Source organism: Lonchura striata, chromosome 3 (assembly GCF_050655825.1).
Source record: "Lonchura striata isolate lonStrDom1 chromosome 3, ASM5065582v1, whole genome shotgun sequence".
In the NCBI taxonomy this organism is placed as follows: domain Eukaryota; kingdom Metazoa; phylum Chordata; class Aves; order Passeriformes; family Estrildidae; genus Lonchura; species Lonchura striata.
In genome coordinates, this window is record NC_140705.1 from 86655720 (window position 1) to 86672176 (window position 16457).

Below are 16457 nucleotides of genomic sequence, written 5' to 3' on the forward strand. Positions count from 1 at the left end.
CAGAATGGACATCTGGGGCTAAGTGCTGGGTCGTAACTTGAGAATAAAGCTAGTCTGCTGTTGCTTCTGGCTTCTCTGAAATACCAAGAACTTGAAACCATGTAAAGCTAAATTGACTCTTCTGTTGAGTGAATGAAGCGACCTTTGGCCACCCTACGTTGGGAAGCTGTGTAACATAAGGAGCAGCCTGCCATGGGAAACTTGGTGTACTCATGAGTAAGGAGGTGGTGCTGCTTTTAGATCTTGGGTTGCAGCCAGACACAAGGCACTTGCCCTCTCTCTGCTCAGATGCCTTGTAAAGGAAGATTGATCCCCACCAATGATCTTGCACTATCTTGCCAAATACTGTAGTGAAGTTACAAATAGACTGAGGTGTGTCTTATAAATTCATACAACCGAGTTTCAGTAGGCACAATATTCTTATTCTTTTTTCTCTTATTCCTTTTTGTAGTGATTAAAAGGCCTCTCAGACCTACTGTAAACAGTAAGGTGCAATCTGTGAGGCAGAGAACAACCTGTCTCACCAAGGAGATGAATGTGCTAGCTCTGCAGAATGGAAAGGCTGAGAAGTGTCACCTTATGAAATACAGTAAGACAAGGTGAAACACATTTTGGTTGTAGAAGATGCTAAAGGGCTGGGAAGTGAGGGAAAAAGGACATGGAAGAACAATGTTGTGAAGAAAGTGTGGAGAAGAGAGGGAGAAAAGTAAAAGACAGACAAAGAGTCTGGAGTAGGAATTAGTGGGAAGACGTCTGAGACCAGCACCTGCAGAGGAGTAAGGAGAAAATGTCTCCTATCGTCTTTGGTTTGGTGGTTTCAAACGAGATCAGGGTAGGATCTTGCAAGATGTTTAGACTGGGCAACCAGGGATTCCAAGCATTTGAGACCACTCCTTATTTCTTTATCCCATGTCTCTATCCCAGCTCACCAAGCTGGTTTAAACTGAGGGGGCATTGACCTCTCCTATTGGAAAGCAGCTCCTCTAGAGGTGAATCTGTGCCCACTTTGTTCCCATGAGCTGGAGGGCAGGTTATCACTGTAATTGCTGCTTTAGAGTGCTCTGCAGTAGTGGCAGGATTTGTCACATGAACTACAGGATGAGGATTGTAAATGCAAGTTGATTTCAGAAATGTAAAATTTTCATTGATTGTCTGAGTATCTGCTAGGGATAATGTGGTGATATTCTTGCTTTGATACCTCTAAGATGCCCCTTGATAACTAGTAATCAACAAATCAGCATCTGCCTCCATCTGTTGCTTTTTCAGCTGCCTTCCTCTTGTTCCAGCCCTTCTCAAGCTCTTGCTCCCCTTTTCTAGCTGCAGAGTGTCTTTTTTCCCCAGTAAGACCTTGGGGCTGAGCAGCTCAACTGTTCTATGTGGGGGCACGGCTCCTGATTTGTGTGTGGATGTCTGTAAGCTGTCAGCAGCTCTGTATCTCAGCGAGTGTTGGTGGGAACTCTGGGGCTCCATCAGTTGCTGTTTCCTCAGTACATCCCAGCCTGCTTAGGGCATGAAGGGAATTCGCTCATAGATACAGATCCAGGGCACACACGGGCGCTTTCCTGCTTCCTTCTTCCAAAGCCAAAAGAGAAACCATCAATCTAAACCACAGAAGCTCTGCTCTCAACTAATTTCTCAGCACTGCCAGTCGACATGGATCTCATCTGTGCTGAAGAGGTGCTTTTCCTGCAGATCTGGATCAGTTGTTACAGACAGATGAGCACAATGTGTGGTAACTTGTTCTTGTCCCTCTGTCAACCCTCTCTATTCTTCTGTGGTGTCTGAAAAAAACACCAAAGGAGAAGTGCAATGTGTTGCTCTCCCATGGATTCCTGGCCTACTCCCTCCTGTCTCATGCAGGGAGCATGAGCTGTGTCTTGTGGTTTTAAAGGAAGCATAGATCTTTCCTCCCGTGGGCTCTCTGGCAGAGCTAGATGTCAGCTAGAGAAAGGTACTCCTAAACTCCAGGAACTTACCCTATAACTCCACAGCCAGCTGTTACCTGTGTGGCCATTTACCTGCAGTTCTCCACTCGCCCTGTTCTCTCCAGGCCCTTGTGGCATTTCCTCTGGTTCACTCTTGTTTTTGGTTTGAGATAGACTTTTGGTGGGTGTTGTGGCTTATTGGTAAAATGACTATGGAGAAATACCGAGCTTAGGAGCTCTCCCTGCTCCTCATCATTTGCCATCCTTTTCATGAATGCTTTGCCATAGGTTTTAAGGCCATCACATGTTTTTTCACTTATTCTCTTAAACCACAGCTCTGTGCTGCTTCACCTTTGCCTCAGAAACCCTGTCACCGCCCCCAAGCTGTGGTTCCATTTCCTGAAGGGCTGTAAATTCTCTTTTACTTCTTATGCTTTGAGATTGGAAATACATTTTGCTGCTGATTTTGTGTGTCTGTTTCTACCAAATTGTCTCCCATTTCTCTGTGGAAGAGATTTGGATAAATTGGGTAAGACTAGTCTGAGAAGGCACAAAGCAGGAGATGTTAACCTTGCCTCCCCTTAGATCTCCCACTGCAGCCCTCTGGAATGACACTTGCTGATTTGTATCAGGTCCTGAGGTATCCAGACTTTAGGATACCTGTTGAGCAGCAAGTGTGGCAGAGGTGCCACATCTTGGCTCAGAATTGCATCAGCTACATGTCTGCTATGCTGGGGTTCAGGGCACAGACCTGACAGAGCTCCTGCCTACTCATTAGAGCAAGCACTTTTACAGCTGTGCCAAAGCAAAAGGAAATATCTAATTTTTGTATTCTGGATCAGCAACCAGTGCTGATGTGCCAACTGGCAGGAGATCCAAAGATCCAAACTCTTAATTCCCTCAGCATTAAAACAGATTAGATTGTTATTCTGGTTTGCACATCTGTCAGTCACTGTGGTCATGTTACATGCAAAACAGTCAGTTACAACAGAATCCTGAATATCTTATAAAGTGCTGCTGGCCTTCATGATGCATGTCATTATTGGTGGAGTAGAAAACTACAGGTAATGAAATAATTCTTAATTATTTCTTCATAAATAAACAATTTATAAACTTGTTTGCATTCTCACCATCTGGGAGCATTCTGTTCTCCAGCTGCTTCATGTAATTATCAATGTAAGGGAAGAATAGGTGATATAATTAACAAGAATAACTGATCCACAGTGAAGAACAAAGATGGCACACATCTGTGGAATTATTTTCTTTTTTGCCCTTTTATTATTTTTCATGCTATTGGGTTTATTATGGCTTTATTTTATAGCTGCATTCAAGCTGTCAGGCCCTATTGCAGTTTAGAATTGTTTTTTCTGCTCCAGCTCATAAAAAGAACAGTTGCTGAAGCCCATGAAGTGTTGTATAAATTTAGTTAGTTCAGTGTAATGTTCAAATAGAAAATGGAGGCCAAAGTACTGCAAAGTCAACAGTTTCCAGTACACATGTGGTGGTATTTTTGTGTGTTTGTCTGATTCCATGATGATGGTTATGGTAAAGGCTATGAGTAAATGGGCTGAAACTAATTTAAAATAATAATTAAAACAAGAACATGAGAGGAAAATACATCCTTGCTTTTAGAGTTATCTTAGAAATTGTTCCATTGCAGTGTATGTTCACAACTACGTACTCAAATGACTTGTGAATGTAGGAGCCATCATGGATGATTCTCTATTCTCTGACCTTTTTATGTCCATTATATAGACTTTATGTCTGTATAATATATAATGGACTTTTATGTCCATTATAGACTTTAAAATAGTATATATTTGCCATGTTTTGTAAAAAGAAAAGGAGAAATTAACTATCAAGTAAAACCAGAAGCAAAATCTGAAACTGTTTTGAACTTGATAAACTTTCTCTTGAGGCGAAGTGTTCTTAAAAAACAAAAATTAAACTGATCTATAGTAGTGTTTGTACAGAAAACTCATCCATAGATGCTGGTGTCCCCTCCAATCAATTCCTGGGGCGCTACTTTCTTTACTCACTCTCTGTGGCTTCTACTTTCTGGTGTTTGGATCAGTTCATTACCAGCTGTCTGAACCTTTCACTAGTGCCCAGACTGAGCACAAGCACAATCTTGACCTGTGCAGGCAGGAGAACAGAAAAGACTCAAAACTGATAGTTTGACTGTTAACAAAACTTTGCTGTCCAGTCCCAACCAGTCCACAGTGCACAGCCTGAAAATTGTAGTTCAGTTGTAATTCAAAGGTAATAAAAGCAAGGACTTAAAATAAAATATTAAAACACGGGGAAGAGGCTGCCACAGAACAGTCCGTTCTGAGCAAACAAAGCACTTTGCTTCTGACTGCAGTTGAGAGTGCAAACTGCACAGTTTGTCTCCTTGTGTGTCCACAGAAAAATGTCAAGAAGGTGGAGAGGGACAGGCACAAGTTCTGTGAAGCACCAGAGCCTCTGCTTTGAAGTGTATGCCCATCCTGGGCACTGGCCATTCCCTGTTCTGGTCTTCAGGTATGACCACAGGAACAGCCAGCTCTGCTCCTGGAGGTGTTTCTGGAACAGTAGTGCCTGGAATAACTCAAGGGAAGGAGTCACTGCTATTTTACCCTTTGTCTGCCTTGAAGCTAAGTGTGCGCTGGCTTGGTAGAATACCTGTAGCAAATAAAGGTTTATTCTGGCAGTTTCAGTTCTATTTATGTGTAGTTGAAGCACTGGAATGTACTGAATATGGCTAAAATATGGAAAGGATTCGGGGTTTATTTTCATCAGTAGGCCTTTACTAAGATAAAGAGCAAATATAGCAGAGAGCTTAGATGGTCAAGAGAATTCCCTGCATTTCAGATATCAAGGCTCATGTATCAAAGTTAAAATGGCAGAGTTCTTTCATGTTACAATTTGTGTGTGAGCACTGGGATGACAAACAAAGGCTTGGTATGGATAGTTTTCATTAACTAGGGGAGTGGTATTAATTTTTAAAGCAGTAACTGTTGCTTAAGATGTTCATGTAATGAACATCTTGAGTAATAAATTTTTAATGCATTTGTAGTATGTATATGGATGAAAATCCATTATTTATTGTTCTTTCCCTTGACTGGTGAAGGTGATGGCTTTATGGCACCAGTAGGCACACAAACAGGCGTTCTGAAGTGAGGCTGATAACAAATTTCCTCACTGTAAATATCGGTGGGGTTTGTGAAATGCTGCCATTACATTTTGTTTGGAAGGCTGAGTGTCACAACATTATGGGAGGCACCAGATGGCATCATTAACAGGAATGTTTACCACGTATGTGCATGTGTGAAATTAAAAGTAAGATGACCTATCTTTGTTTTGAAAGCATGGTGTCAGTGCTGTACAGGTGTTAAAGACATTTGCAGTAAACTGAAATAGGCACTTTTGCTTACAAACAGGTCAGACTTGGCTTAAATTTTTTTCAGAGCTGTTTGTTAGATTGATAATTCCAGTTTATAAGGAGGAAACAGATGTTTTTGCTACAGAAAGGTAATGTTTATCGTTAAAAAAGGGGAGAAGTATGTCTGCTTTCCTCAGAACATTATTTGCTGACTCTACAAATCAATCACCCCTCATATCCTGGGCTATTATTTGTTACTTTGTGTTCATTATTTTATGTATGAAATGTTACGATTTTTATACTATTTTTTCAAAACTTCTAATTTTATACCTCTCTTATGTTTTTCAGTGAGTTCAATATATTTGAATTGCTTCCTCTGTTGCCCTGAGTCTGTATGTGAGGTGCCTGTGCCTTCTGTTGCTCTGGCTCCACTCTGTTGCTGGTGTGTGTGTGTGGGCAGCTGCCTCTGCAGGCTGGCTCAGTGTGCCCAGAGACCAGTGCAAGCTGCCCCTTGTCTGCTGTTCCTGTGCTCAGGTCAGGGGTCCCTGTAGGGCTCCTTTCCCCAGGGGCTGCCAGGGGAAATGCTTCTCTCTCAGAAGGATGTGGAGCTTATGGGGTCAGTCCTTGGCCAAAGCCCAAGTTTGTGTTTGCCACTCTCTTTCCTCCTGCCTTGAAGAATAAGCTCTGAACAGGTGACCTGGGAAACAATGGCTGCTGTCAGAGGACTAGAGCCAGCCATGTGCTATACCCCCTTGTCAGCTTGAATGCTTTGATTAAATTCCTATGCCTTCCTGTTCTTCCCTTTCTTCCCAGAAAAATGAGGGAGAACTGAGCTCTCTGAAAGTAGTGCCATTCTGAGTTCATTTCTTTGGTCTTTGAAGCAGGGCAGCAAGCAATAATCAGGTCCTTACATGAGTTTGAACTGCCCAAGCCTCTCTGGGCTGGGGATCCAAATGTCAGTGCTCAAAGGGGAAAAGAGCATCTTTTTACCATGGTAACAGTGGTTCTGTGAGGAAATTAAATAGATGTGTCCATGCTCTACTCTCTTCTGCTGCTGGTTGGAGTTAAGCAGAAAATCCCTGGTTTCATTTGGAGCCCTAGGGGCTGGTATATTATTGGTTATCAATATAGAGGTGGCTTTTTCCAGAAGCTGAAGATTGGCATTTACCCACATAGGCATAATAATGGTGTAATAATACTGACTTCATTCATAAAGACTTTGGGGATCTGTGGATGAAAATATTCTGTAAAGGCTGCTATCTGTCTGAGCCACAGTCCTAAAGAAGAGTTCTTTGACAAATACGAAACAATTAAGGCTGCACTCTCCATCACTGTTTCTTTTTCTGTTTTCTTTTACTTCTGTTTCTGGTGTTTGTATAAATCTGTGAATACTTGGAAACAGTTTTTGAAAACATGTTTGCAGAGATTTCTAATGAGGCTTTTTGGAATGTAGCTAGTATTTAGAAAACAATTCCTAATGCAGGCTGAAAAAGCATGCATTTTCCAATCAGTTTTGTTCATATCGCCTTGGTAAACATTGATGTTTCTTTTTATAACTTGTGGTTCAAATGGAGCTTGAAATTAAAATAGCTCTGTTTGCTCACCTTCTTGTTTGCCTGTTGCTGAGCTCAGCACTACTCTGCTAACAGGTTTGTTAATTGCTTTTGCTGCTTGTGATAGTTTTTGCAGTAACAGTTCAGATCATGCTGATGCTCTAGAGCAGTATCTATCGCTGGGATTTCTCAGTAACAAATGCTGAAGTAAAACAAAAGCATTGCAGGCAGATGTAGAATCCCACAAGCCAGAGCTAGGAGGGTTCCTCCATGTAAGTAGTGAGGCATCAGTGAAGATGCCAAGAACATAACAAACGAAGCTGCCCCATGTTTGCCATGCAGTGCCCTGAGCAGCCGTGCTGAATGTGGACCACTGCTAGGTACTTGAACTGCAGTCAACACTTCAGTGTGTTTAGCTGGGCAAAGCCCAAGTCCTCAGGGTCTAATAAAGTCAAGTCTAAATTTAAGAGCCAGAGCTGATGGCCTTAGAGGCCTTTTCCAAATGAAAGGATTCTGTGGTGCTGCAAACTGTGCAGCATTATGGAGCCTTTGCATGAGGAGTCCCAGAGAGGACTGCAACAGCTCTGACACACCACTTAGTGTTACTACGTTAGACTTTCCAGTGCCCAGTTCAGGACACAATGCTGTTTTCTTCCTGTCAGGGCTGAAATACTCTGTCCAGATTTTTGGTTTTATATTTTTGGGTGTTCAATTTCCATGGTTTTGTTTGTTAGAATGAAGCTCATGTTTGCTATAAACCCTGACCGATTGTAGAACAATTATTATAAATATATGTAGAAAACCTACAGCTTTCCCAGGGTCCAATGTTTAAAAACTAAAAGGAGCATCAAAATATTCTGGATGTGAGTTTGTACTATCAGCATGTAATGTAAAGTCATGGGTAAATTTACCATGAATCCATTCCCAAGGCCTGTGCAAGGCAAACAGGACAGCTGGACGTGAAGCTTTATGTGATTGGAAAGTGCAAAGAAATAATGTGTTTGCTGAAATGTAATCAATATTTCATTACTCTTTTTCCATTGGTTGCTTGGGGTAGAAGGATGTGTGAATTCTGCATGCCATAGATTAGTCCTGCTCTGGCCCATGTTGTGTTGTGAAATTGTAAGTGAAGGCCATGGTTCCATGCAGGATGTGTGTTGTCAGCATCTGAGGGCTGCATCAGCGTTTTTAACAAGGTCCAGTTTGAAGGCTTGGAGTGATGGCACTGGCTGGCTGTGTGCAGGAATAACCCCATGGGCTGATGCCAGCTCCTCTGTCCTTCTGTGCCCAGATGGGAACAGCATGGGAGGTAGGGGTGCCAGTACCCTAAATAATCATTTGATAACCAAAAAAAAAAAAAAAAAATCCTCCTTTCTGCATATGCCTTTTCTACCAATGGCAATTAATGCTTTTTACCTTGCATTAGTTAATGATTGCTGGTTTATTTAATAGATTGGATACAAACCAAACATGTTCATTTGCTATTGACCTATTAATTATGATGTCTGATTTCCTCTCTGGGGAATACAGCTAGCTGTTTGTCCTGACATTCTGCTAAAATAGGTGGTATTATGGGACTAGTCCACCTAATTCCTCACTCCATGGGCCCGTTTAGTGTACTTAGCTGTAGAAAGGTGATTTGTGGTACATGACAGCTGTTGGTGCTGGGGCCGTTGTGTGGGTAACAAAACAGGCTATATTCTGCTCATAGGCTGCCTCTGTATCACTGATCAAGGAGCTGTTTCAGAAGTTAGACAACTTTCTCCAGAGAATTGTATTCTTGCTTTCATTGTTGCAGTGCATTAAAATAAACTACCACCACAGCAGTCAAAGGAGATGTTTGAGCTTGGCATTGTCTTGAGGCCTGTTGGGTTTATGCTGTTTGCTGCTGGCATTCCTGCCTATTTTCATTGATTAGGTATGTTACAAGTAGTTTCTTTTCATGGTTTTTGCCATTTTATTAATTTATTAAGAGTTGCATTTCAACACAAATATCACTTAATCATTTTTCCTCCAGAAGGAGGAAAAACTCTTGCTTTTCTAGAAAATTGCAAGTCTGTGTGTGCAGCAAAACCCAGCCTGTCAGAATTGCTGTCTGCCAATCACAGGAATGTGAATACTGAGGTGAGGGCGCAGAGTCCTCCACACCTGACTGGGAGAGCACCACATGTGTCAGCAGTGGCAGAGCAACAGCTCCTGTAGATGGGGCATAACCATTTAGTGTGCTATAAGAAACACAGTCTGAGTTTTATTTTAAGTAGTGGGGAATGTCTTGTAATATTTGTCACTGGTTCTTCTCATTTCCTAAAATCTCTTCTAAAGATGTACACTTCCAGGAAAATATAAAGGGCTTTTTCAGCTTCTGAAAATGTGGAATTTTTACAGATGTAGTCTGTATTATTTAATTTACTATTAAAACCTATTTTGCTGGCAGATACTTGTGTATGAAGTGTTCAACCATTTCAAGAGCACTGGCTTTAAATGGGATTATGGAGGTTCTCTGTAGGGACTTGCCTGTGTCCTTTGTAAACCTGGTTTGGAGTAGCAGGGTGGCCCTGTCCCTCACCCAGGTATTCTTCATAGTGGGCCTGTGCTGGCTGCCATACAGCTGACCACCATTAAGCAGCCACCCTGGGCTGACATACTTTTTGAGATATCTTCTGGAATTTTCCCAGGGCAGTCCAGTCCCTGAGATTGAATCTGGCTCACCACTGGATGTCGTCATTACACTGTGGTGAACTGCAGCTCAAAGAACATTTTTCTGGCAGTAAAAAATAATGTTGCCTGACCAAAGGTGACATTTAATTTTGCCACATTCTGAATGACTTGCTGTGTAGTTATGCCCATGGGGCAGGGGATTGAGCCATAATGCTTCCTTAAGGGAACAGGACAGTGCTCTAGTGAATTATGGTATAGTGGGGCAGTGCTGAAACCTCAGCTGTGGAGGTCCACCACTTACAAAGACATGGCATTACAGATCTCTTGGGGATCTCAATGTGCTATGTACTTACTGAGAAGGCCCATATAAGTACCACAACTTTTAAAGAAAGTATTCTTCATCTAGTGAGTTACTCTGTTAGCTGATATATAGAGAATATATTTGCACTGTACTTCCATAGGAGGAATTTAGAGGACTTAATTTTACTAGTGCTGTCTCCTATTTGTAGTAGAGGAAAACCTGTTAGAGGCCTTAGATTTCTTCCTTCCCAAGTGCCATAGCAGGAATTTATAGAAGCATCTGACAAATAACAAAAGTGGCTCCATTTTGTATTGGTCTTCCCAATGCATTTATGAACCTGCAGTTACCCACTCTGTGAAATGGGAATATAGGCAACTAAGAGCAGTAGGAAAAATGCTAAGTGTGTTGTACTGTGAGATGGAAAGTATTTCTTTGTCTTTCATCAGAAATTTGAAAGCTAAATATAGTCAATGTGAAAAGAAAAAACAACCTGTCAAATGCAATGTCTTTTGTCTCTTAGCTACGTATTTGTTTTGAGAATCACTGTTAGGTAGTGAGACCTAGACATGTGGAAAAAAGCCCACATAGAGTTTATTCCCCTAGCCAGAATGTGCATGAAGTGGCGTGGAAGCTGAAATTAGTAACCACCAATGTGGCAGTAAGATTTGTGATTGGAGTACTAGTCTAAGTGGCATTGAGGTACTCTTATTTGTATGGCAACTTGGCTTTCCAGGTAGGTGCTCTGTACTTAAGAAAAGAGAGGAATAATTTTGGAAGGGAGTTTTCAATTAAACACACAACCACTCAAAGCATAAAATCCTAATTAATTTACTAGTAAAACCATTTCCATAAATAAACCAGCAAGAGTCATAACTGCTCTAGGAGGTATAAAAATGGCCTTAGCAGTATGTAAATACAAGTTCTTGAGGTGTTCGATAAATGGCAGTGAGTAATAGCAGAGGTAGTGTTTTGTCTTCTCCTGCAAAGATTATAGAGCATCTTGCTCAGGAGAAGCCAGACCATTCAGCTCTCATAATTTTCTGTAACCTATTAAACGTGCACATATTCCACATATTTTAGTACCACTTATCTGGTGCCATACACAGAAAAATGGTATTAGTCATGTCAGTGAGCCACAAGAAGTTTTGTGTGAATGCAAGGTAATACATCACTGAGAGTTTGATTCCTAGCAGGCTTTGACTATTTTTTGATGCATTTCTATGTCTTACATATTTATTGACAGCTGAATTATTCTTTGAACCACATAAATCGAAAGCTGGTGCTGGAATCAAAAGTGTGTATCAACACTAGAATTGTTGTGGTTGGCGCATCTGATGTTGGAATCTCCTTTCTGGAAACGCTAATTTTTTGGTAAGTTTTAAATTTTATTTTTCCTTTGCTGAAAAGGATGTGTTCCCTTTTGTATGACAGGGTTGTTTCTTGCATTTCAAGCCTTCTTGAGTCTGGCTTAATGTACTGGGTGTTAAATGTCTGAGCACATGTGGATGGAGAGATGGGTGCTGGCATCCTGGATACCTTGGGACTCACAGGATTCTAAGCAACTCCCAGTTGCATGTGGACTCTTGAGGCGAAGACATGCTGAAAATGTGTGTTGAAAACACCTAAAGTCGCTTTGGCCATTGTTATTAAACCTCAGTCTTATGAGGGGACATGGAGTCAATGGCCCTTGGCATGTGCTCCCAAGCAGTTTAAAGCCTTCAAAGCCAGTTGTCCCTGGTGGGATCTCAAACCTGTCTGAATCCCCCTTTCCCTAAGTCTAAGGCAGGAAAACCTGTGGATGAGTTCTGCTGTTTAATAGTCCTCCCAACACAAGGACAGGGTGCTCTCTCTGATGTCTCACTGTTGTACTCTCAGGGGTTTACTGGGAGTCATCCTTTGATGCAGAGTTTAATCACACATACTAGAAAGACTTGCAGAAATGAATAAAAAATTCAAAATCTGAACATGATTCTTACAAGATGCAACAAGAACTGAGAGTTGTCTGGTGGGGGGGCGGGGCAGAGAATGGAAAGTTCTGCCTTTATTTCTTTTTTCAGTTAAGTGAGGAGTTTGTATTTCTACAACAACCAATGATAACATCACAAATTATATTTTCAATTCATCAGGAGAGGAATAAGTTTAAGTGCTTTATAGATGTATTGCTGGAGCAGTGTAGAAGAAACTTTCTGCTTCTTGCCCTTCTCTTAATTCTTGAATTCCTGTAAAGCATCCCATCTCGGAGTAAATAGTTTCCTCTTGCTCCCGGCACCTTTTAGGCTTTCAGTTTGACACCGAATTCAGTTAAACCTGTTCTTTAGAGCTTCTAACCCATTTATTGTTGCTCACCCTGTGCTGTTTGTTGCTGTAATTTCATTATAAAGCACTATGGGAAGCCAAAGTGTGTTTGTGCTCCAGGTGTGGCAGCTGAGTCTGTCTATAGTGAACAGGCCTTTGCAGGTGCTGCTCTTGGATCTCCCTCAGCTGAGTCTTTGCAGCCAGGACTTGAATTTGAACCAAACTCCAGCAGAATTCCTGCAGGACACATCCTCCTTGAGCCTGGCCTCAGACATGGGGTAGTGCTCACAGAACCACAGAGCCAGCACTTAGTGAAGTGTCACAGAATTTATATTAATAGAGGTATAAATCTGTGAAAGATTAGGTCTTAATTTTCACATCAGCAGCAAATAGCCTCCTGATCAGTGTGAAGGCCTTTTAAAACAATTCAATTTAATTTACACATAATTTTCTAATATTCCCTGCAAAGGTTACATGCACTAAAAATAGCTGGACTGAATCAATTTGTGAGCCCTAATCCTTAAAAAGAGGAAGTTGTTTTTGCATCATTATTCTTTATACTTAATTATTTTACATTACCAGTCACCATGGAAACACATAAATGTAATTCACTTACTGATGTGGCAATTATTGGAACTCAATCTTGCAAGTGTTTTCACCTTCTTTGAGACTGAAGAGATCCATTTTTCATTAAGCAGAGAAATGACCCTGAGAATGAGCTCTGCTGCCCCATGGCAGGACGCCTCCCACTGTGCCATGGGCAGCACATCCTGGGGCACAGTGCCACAGAGCAGCCATGGCACCACTGCTCACCCACCTGAACTCCAAAAGAGCTTTAGACTTTTCCATGCTGTTTGGGCAGCATGTGCAGGTGTATGTTTTGAGCTGTAGACCTGCTTTTCTTGAGGATGCATGGGCATTTTTTGTTTTTTTGCCAGAGGGCTAGGTAACCAGTGGAGGCAGCAGCGCTGCAGTAGCAGGGGCAGACACATTGCCTGGCCAGCTGTTGGTGTGACAGCGGCTTTGGGGGTGCAAGTGTGATAGTGGGCAGGTTCTTATTTGGTTGGCTGGTTTTGTTCAAGTTTTTTTTGTTTTTTTTTTCTTCACTCCTTTGCTAGTTTAAAAGGGATGGGCAGGGCAGCAAGGTTTGACCAGAAGGACATAGGATTACAAACTCCAGTGTTTCCACTTAGTCCCAGTGCCTGGTTCCTGGAGCAGAATGCAAGCCCAGGTAGCAGGGATGGAAGTTTGGCTTAAGGATGATGGAGCTTGCTCCCAGCAGTGTCTTGTCACTGGTTCCAGTGCAGGAAACCTGTTGGCTTTTATCCACCTCTTTGTATATAGCTGTGGAAATTACTATTGTCTTTGACTATAGGGAAAACTGGTCTCAATCCATGGTCTTGAAAAACTCCTTAATCCAAACCCTGATCTAAACAATTACTTCTTCTCCGAGGATGTTGGAATGTACTTAACATGCTACATCAGATACCCATAAATGAATGGTGCCTAAAATTACAATATTTAATGTGAAATTGTTATGAAATCTATTTCCTTCTCCTTATGGGTGCATGAAAATAATTATTGCATTTAAGAATTGAATGGAATTCAGTACATTTTTGTCAAAGGCCTGAATTTTTTTCTCAAAGTGGAATTGGAATCCAGCACAGTAAGCTTGAGTTTTTTACTGCAAGACAGTGTCTCCTGCTGGGAGCTCAGGGTACCCAGGATCAGCTCTGAGGTGGTGGGGTTTGAACAGGGTTCCTGTCAGTGCTGGTTATCTGTCAGCACTGGGGCACACAATATCCCGCACATCTGGCCTGTTTGGCTGTGGTTAGCTTGATAATGCTTGATCGTTAATTAGGCTTTTTATCTTTGCATTTGTCTGGGAACATCTGAAGCCTTCCATGTTGTCTGTCACTAATTAGTTGACTAATTAAATAGTTAGTGCTTACTTGCTGATCACAGAGCTAACAGGCAATGAATGGGTTAGTGGTGCCCCCTGTTTTGTCCTATCTGTCTTTGCCACGTGAGCTGACACACATGTGCTTCCCTCTGCCTTCCCTTAGAGGCAAGGCGAGCCCAGGCCATGTGCTCAGTGTCACTGGGCTGCATCCCTAAGTCATTGTTGCCTTCTATCACTTCTGGTAAGCAGAGCTCAAGTTGTGGCAGAGATAAATCAGATGGGTCAGAGCTGGCATTACACACAGTTGGCATCACAATGAACACTAGCAGTGACTGATACAAGACATAACCAGGGGAGAGGAGGTGGGTCAGGATCAGCCTTTCCAACAGCCTCTACCAGAAAATGAGACTCAATTAGTATTAATATGGGCTTATTTTATAGTTACAATCTTGCTTTTGAGACTGCAGTTTTAAATAAATTATTTCAACTTGAAATACTTGCCCTTTGAACGTATGCAAACACTTCTCTGAGTCCAAACTGTTCTTTCACATTTGAAATTTGTAAGTATTTGTAATTTTTTTCTTGTTACTATTTATATTTGAATACTCCTAACTTCTTGGTGAGTGGTAAAACTGATCTTGGAAATAGTAGTTTTCTTACAAAAAGCCTGCTCAAAATTAGAATGAGTCACAAGGGTTGGCTGCATCCATTATCTCTTCCTGGTGACTCAGCAGGACCTCCACAACTCTGAGCGTGGTAACCTGGTTCCTCTGATTGATCCAGTTCAGAGCAAATACAGCAGCATTCCAGGTGCAAGCACTGCACTGAGGTTCTCTAGCTCTCTGCTAAAGCTATGGAGGAGATGTCATCACTTTCTCTTCTGTTCATTGGTTTGAAGTTTGTTCCCAGAGCTGTGGAGAAGGTGCAGGGCTGAGCTCTCCAGAGCAGTCTCCAGGCTGCCTGAGGGTTGGCTTGGAAGCACAGCAAACTGGGCAGGCTGCTGCAGTGGAGAAAGCATGATCCTTCCCACTAGTGATTTGAAAGTGTGGATTTAATTCCTGTTTGTGTGTGTGTGTGTGTTGAGATGTGCTGAGATGTGGAGGTCAATAATTGAAAGATGCATGTTTGGGATCAGGAATTTTGGCCCAGCTGACTTCTCTGCCAGCTGTATCCCTGTCCTTCTTGGGCTGCCAGCCTTATGTCATGAGGACCTGGCATTGTGGGGGTACCTCAGAACATGCAGCTTTGATGAGTTTTGTATTCTCCTGCTGGCAGGAGGAGCACATGTTGGTTAAATGTCAGCCCTTCCAGGTTTAAGGGCTGTCTGTCTGGTGGCATCTGGAAAGATTTCGAGGGTGCCCACTCTGAAGGCAGCATTGCCAGATTTGCACCAGGCTACATCATGGAGTCAGAATACTTATCTTCTCTGCAATTGGAAACTAGTATACAGCCATACAAACCCCACCACCTTAGTTTTAAACATAGGTAATTGGCCAGTAATATTGAAAATGTCCTATTAGCAAGCTGGAATCTGCATTGTGTGTTACTGAAGCACTTGCACAGCAGTGAGCAAAGTGATGAAGTTCCTACCATGCTTTAGTTTTACTGCCCAATTTATGGTACCTTTGTTTGTGGGAAATGGTGTTGATGTATCTCGGCTGTGATTTGGAATCTGCAAAGTGATTAAACAGCAAGAGACTAACTACCAAGGCTATCGTCAGATATCTCACATTTTCTATCTAGAAAATTTAGCCATTTTTGAAGAAAATGAAATGCTGGAACACTTGTGGAATGGAAATTGTAATTTTAGGAAGGAAGCGCTTTCACTGAAGCAGTGGTTGGATAATGTTTTGATTAGGTCAGACTCAAAGCTTAGATTTGGGATGGCAGGGCTGCCCTTGTGAATACTGTAGCTGTGGAATGATATGGACAGGTCTGATTTAGCTGTGTTTTGAGTGGGCAAGGAAAGTAGCTCTTTAGTTTTCCCCTCCCTGTTTCAGAACAATTCATACTGTAGGAACTTTGGCATGTTGGTTTTAGTAACCTAGATTGTGAAAATGCCAAAATCTTATGTGCATGCTGTAGTTTTTGTAAGCAAAACTAGTTTCTGGGAAGTGAGAGGTGACTGGAAGGGATAAAAGTAGTGAAGCCATAGGAGGGGCCAAGGTGTGTCAGAATAAAAAGTTATAAGGTGGATGGGAGTTCAAAAGAAGAAATTGGAAAAAGACATATTTGGTAGTGTTCAGTGAGAAATCAAGATTGTAGACTGATGTAAAGCCAACTAAAAAACTAGGAATTAGTAAAGGAATTGGAAGGCAACAGAGCTGCCAGTGTTTTTAATTATATTGTCTAGGAAAAGGATCAGCACAGGGGATGAGAGACAAGCAATATAACCACAGTAAAATAACCGCAGAGAAGGAAATCTAAGGCTAGTCATTTGAAAGGGGAAGAGTGAGAG

The 16457-nt window shown here is 41.9% G+C and overlaps 1 protein-coding gene across 18 annotated transcripts in view; it reads left to right on the forward strand.

The window, feature by feature from the left end:
* CFAP61 (cilia and flagella associated protein 61) overlaps positions 1-16457 on the forward strand; it is a 99589-nt gene that overhangs the window by 30208 nt on the left and 52924 nt on the right. For all 18 annotated transcript variants that reach the window (XR_014953871.1, XR_014953869.1, XR_014953875.1 and 15 more), the window contains one exon: positions 11045-11172. Coding sequence is in view for 1 of the 18 variants with exons in the window: in XM_085575631.1 (XP_085431757.1) it covers positions 11045-11172 (128 nt within the window). In the remaining 17 variants the exon portion in view is untranslated. The remainder of the gene's footprint in view (positions 1-11044; positions 11173-16457) is intronic.